The 4,710-nt window shown below is 41.9% G+C and overlaps 1 protein-coding gene across 1 annotated transcript; it reads right to left on the bottom strand.

Moving 5' to 3' along the window:
* Positions 1–1,839: 1,839 nt before the first annotated feature.
* Positions 1,840–3,256, bottom strand: LOC138870636 (uncharacterized). The gene is made up of 2 exons (XM_070148460.1): positions 3,005–3,256; positions 1,840–2,706 (listed from the first exon to the last, which is right to left on the bottom strand). Exons 1-2 carry the CDS (start codon positions 3,254–3,256, stop codon positions 1,840–1,842), a joined length of 1,119 nt encoding a protein of 372 aa, XP_070004561.1.
* Between the last annotated feature and the right edge of the window lie 1,454 nt (positions 3,257–4,710).

Raw genomic sequence — 4,710 nt, 5'->3', positions numbered from 1 at the left:
AAAAAAATGAAGTCTTTCTTAAAATATTTGAACATTTTGACCGGACACAATTATTCTTTGCTGAAGGTGGCTCTTTTCACGGTCGTAATTCACGACCGAGTAGCTTGATCGGGTCTGAAGTAATCTTTTTGTGGTTTAAAGTATTTAAGGACCTTACTTTTTATGTACTATCTCAAATGTCTCCGAGCTATTTTAAGCTGGTCGTAGCTTTTCGTGTTTGGGCCCTGCCTAGTAGGCTCAGTGCCTTCGGGATTTAGTAGCCCAAATTCCCCGATTTATTGTCGGGTAGCAGTCCCCAGTTCGGGGAGGCCCATAACTTAAGGGTTTTGAATGCAATATTAATTCTAAGTAACTTTAACAACAATATTGCTTGTGAAGATGCAAACCGATGAAAATAGAAGGCAAATTTCTTTTAATACTTTGAATGTCTTGTAAATAATCGACGACACAAAAGCTATCTGGCACGAAGAGAATGAGCTATGCAGACATGGTTCATTTGACCCTTACAATTAATCCTAATATTCAAGCATTGACTTTCAATAACGAATAAGAATTCCCTCTAAATTTTCGAACTTAGGACTTTGGTTCTTGACTTAGTGTGTGATGGGCCCTTAGTATTCGAGACTAAATTTTGAGGGCTCGAATACTATTGATCTGATATGGATGATCCATAATCTGCGGTCTTAGATCGGTCTTCCAAACTAGGGTAGCACACTTACTATTAACTCGTTAAAAACCTTGCCATAAAACCCACTTTGGGGAAAAATTGGTCCAAGAGAAAAAGAGTGCAACACGTGCTTTCAGATTTAATTCTTAGATTTTGACTTCGACTGAGTACCTGCGCGGGTTAGTTCAAAATGTAATAAACCACAAAGAAGATTATGTTCATACCTTAGCAGTAGTATCGCTTTAAGTGTGCCACATTCTAGTTGTTGGGTAGTCATATACCATTTCCGGAATCGAGCTAGTATGAGTCTTTCCCTGGTTATACCATTGACTCTGTACGATCCTTCCCAGTTTGAGCCTAGTTTCCCATCATTCGGTTTCTTGGTATTCAGTGTAACGTTTCTCAATACTAAGTCACCCACTTGGAAGTATCGAAGGTTTGCCCTTCGATTGTAGTATCTCTCCATTCGTTGCTTTTGAGCCGCTAATCGGACTAGGGCGGCTTCTCGCCTTTCGTCTACCAAATTTAAGCTTGTGGCCATGGCCTCGTCGTTTGATGCCTCTGTAGCATATTGAAACTTTGGGCTCGATTCCCCTACCTCTACCGGAAGCAAAGCTTCTGCGTCATAGACTAGAGAGAATAGTTTTTCACCGATACTCGACTTCAAAGTTGTTCCATATGCCCATAGGACCTCGAGAAAAATTTCTTTCCATTTTTGTTTTGAGTCGGTCAACCTCTTCTTCAGATTTTGTAGTATAGTCTTTTTTGTTGATTTTGTGGTCTTTGAAGAACTTATTAATCTTGATGCCGATGAACTTCCTCCCATTGTCACACGTGATCTCGGTCGGTACCCGGAACCGGCATATTATATGATCCCAGATAAAGTCGATGACCACTTTTTTCCTAACTTTCTCGAACGCCTGTGCTTCGACCAACTTGGAGGAGTAGTTGGTCATAAGTATGATGTACTGGGCTTTGCCAGGTGCCCACAACAAGGGACCAATGATATCCATTCTCCATTTCATGAACTCCCAAGGGGAAAGAACCGGGTGAAGCATCTCCCCTTGTTGGTAGATTATTGGGGTGCGCCTTTGACATTTGTTACACTTTTGAACAAAATTTTTTACATCTTTTTCCATCTCTTTCCAGTAGTAACCGACCCTGGTAAATTTTTAAACAAAGGATTCTGTTCCCAAGTGGTTTTCGCAAGTACCCTCGTGGACTTCCCTTATCACGTACTCAGTCTCCCCGGGACCCAAGCACCTTGCTAACGGTCCAAAGAACGATCTTCGATATAATTTTCCTCCAACCAAGCTAAACCTGGCAGACTTAGCTCGTATGGCCCTAGATTCTTTATGATCCGATGGTAATTTCCCTTTCTGAAGGTAGTCTATGTATTTGTTTCTCCAATCCCAAGTCAAGCTTGTTGAGTTTACCTCCGTGTGACCTTCCTCTATCACCGAGTTCATCAATTGCACCACCTCTCCAGAATAGGATTCACCGTAGTCGACTGACGAACCTAGATAAGCTAACGCATCAGCCTCGTTGTTCTCATCTCGGAGTACATGTTGTAGTATCCATTCCTTGAACTGATGTAATGTCACTTGCAACTTATCCAGGTATCTCCGCATTCGGTCTTCTTTTACTTTATATGCCCTGTTGACTTTGTTAACAACAAGGAGGGAGTCATACATGTCTTCGATCACTTTAGGCTCCAGGCTCTTAGCTAGTTTTAGACCTGCAATCATAGCCTCATATTCGGCTTCATTGTTAGTCAATTTTACAGTTCTAATAGATTGCCTTATTACATTACCCGTAGGTGGTTTTAATACGATTCCCAACCCGGACCCTTTGGCATTAGAATCACCATCTGTGAATAAGGTCCACACCCTCGAGCTAGTCCCCGAGGCAAGCAATAATTCTTCCTCAACCTCAGGGATCAAGTCCGGCGTAAAGTCGGCCACAAAGTCTACCAAAATTTGAGACTTTATAGCAGTTGGGGGTCTGTACTCAATATCATACCCACTAACTTCTACAACCTATTTTGCAAGTCCACCCGAGAGCTCGGGTTTATGCATAACATTTCTTAGCGGGTACGGGGCCACGACACATATGTGGTGTCATTGAAATTACGGTTTTAGTTTCCTAGATGCGCTTAATAAGGCGAGCGATAATTTCTCTAAGTGAGGATACCTCGTTTCAGCATCACTAAAGTTCTACTAACACAATAGATAGGAAACTATGTACCTTCTTCTTCCTGGACCAGGACAACACTTACCGCGACCTCGGAGACTGCCAAGTAGAGGTATAACTACTTGTTCACCTTCAAGAATTTACAGCAAAAGAGGGATTGATAGGTATCGTTTGAGTTCTTCTAAAGCCTGTTGACATTCCAGGGTCCAAGAGAAGTCGTTCTTTAGTAATAAGAAAAAATGGTGGCTTTTGTCCGATGATCTCGAAATAAACCGACCCAATGCGGCTATCCACCCGGTCAGTCTTCTGTACCACCTTGACATTGTCAACTACGATGATATATTCTATGGATTTTACTTTCTCCAAGTTGATCTCTATTTCCCCGTTATACACCATGAAATCGAGGAACTTGCCCGAGCTGACTCCGAAAGCACACTTCTCTCAGTTCAGCTTTATGTTGTATTTCCTCAAGATGTCAAAGATTTCCTACAAATTTTTCAAATGGTCCTCTACTCGTAGGGACTTAACTAACATATCGTCAATATAAACCTCCACTAATTTTTCTATTTGTTCCTCGAACATTCGTTTAACTAGACGTCAATATGTGGCACCTGTATTTTTAATTTGAAAGGCATCACATTATAATAATAGGTGCAAAATTTAGTTATAAATGAAGTCTTTTCTTGGTTACCCGGGTCCATTCGTATTTGGTTGTACCTAAAATATGCATCGAGAAAACTCAGCATCTCGTGCTCGGTCATTGCATCGATCATTCGGTCAATGTTAGGCAAAGGAAATGAATCCTTCTGACTTTTCTTATTCAAGTCCTTATAATCTACACACATTCTAAGCTTATTTCCCCTTTTAGGCACAATCACTACGTTAGCTAGCCAATCCGGGTAATTAACTTCCCAAATAGAACCTATTTTCAAGAGTTTAGATACTTCGTCTTTGATTAATGTGTGCTTGATTTAGGACTTTGGTCTCCTCTTCTGTTTGATTGGGTGGAATTTTGGATCCAAGCTCAATTTGTGAGTTGTCACCTCCAACGGGATCCCTTTTATATCTAAGTGGGACAAGGCAAAACAATCGGCATTAGCTTTAAGGAAATCAATAAATTTTTTTCTGATCTCAGGGGCTAACCTCGTGCTCAGGTATACCTTTCTGTTCGGTAGATATTCGATCAGTATGACCTGTTCCAATTCCTAGATTGCCGACTTGGAGGCATCAGTATCATCAGGTGCTTCGAAGGATCGCAGGACCCTGAAATCTTCCCCATTTGTTGAGCGTTCCTTCCATTTCTCTGGCCCGGTCGGGGTCGGGGTCGGTGATTACTATTTGGTGCTTTTCTCTTTGACCAGTCCCTCACCTTTTGATTTTGTGGTGGCGGGGACTGGGATCACTTCCTCGATAGCGAACATCTCCATTGCGGCCGGTTGTTCCCCTAGACCCTTTTGATTCCGCCTGGGGTTGGAAACTTCGACGCCTGATGTAAGGTCGAAGGCACCGCTCTCATGTTATGGACCCATGGTCTCCCGAACAAGGCATTGTATCTCATGTCCCCCTCGATTACATAAAATTTTATTTCTTGGGTGGTCCCGACTGTGTTTACCGATAGGGTTATTTCACCCTTCGTTGTCTCACATGTCATGTTGAACCCATTCAATACTTGTACTACCGGTGCGATTGTCACTCCCCCCTTTTTTCTCGCAAAAATCAGGTTTGTGACATTTGAGAGACAACTCGTTCCCTTTCGAGAATTGGGTTTGAATTGAAAAATTGAAGAGTCGCCACCTAATGATTTAAGTGCATTATGACACTAAGAAAGGTTTGATTTGAACAACCAGAGA

This window comes from Nicotiana sylvestris, chromosome 6 (assembly GCF_000393655.2).
Source record: "Nicotiana sylvestris chromosome 6, ASM39365v2, whole genome shotgun sequence".
NCBI lineage: Eukaryota > Viridiplantae > Streptophyta > Magnoliopsida > Solanales > Solanaceae > Nicotiana > Nicotiana sylvestris.
This window is presented reverse-complemented; position numbering and strand designations above follow the sequence as displayed.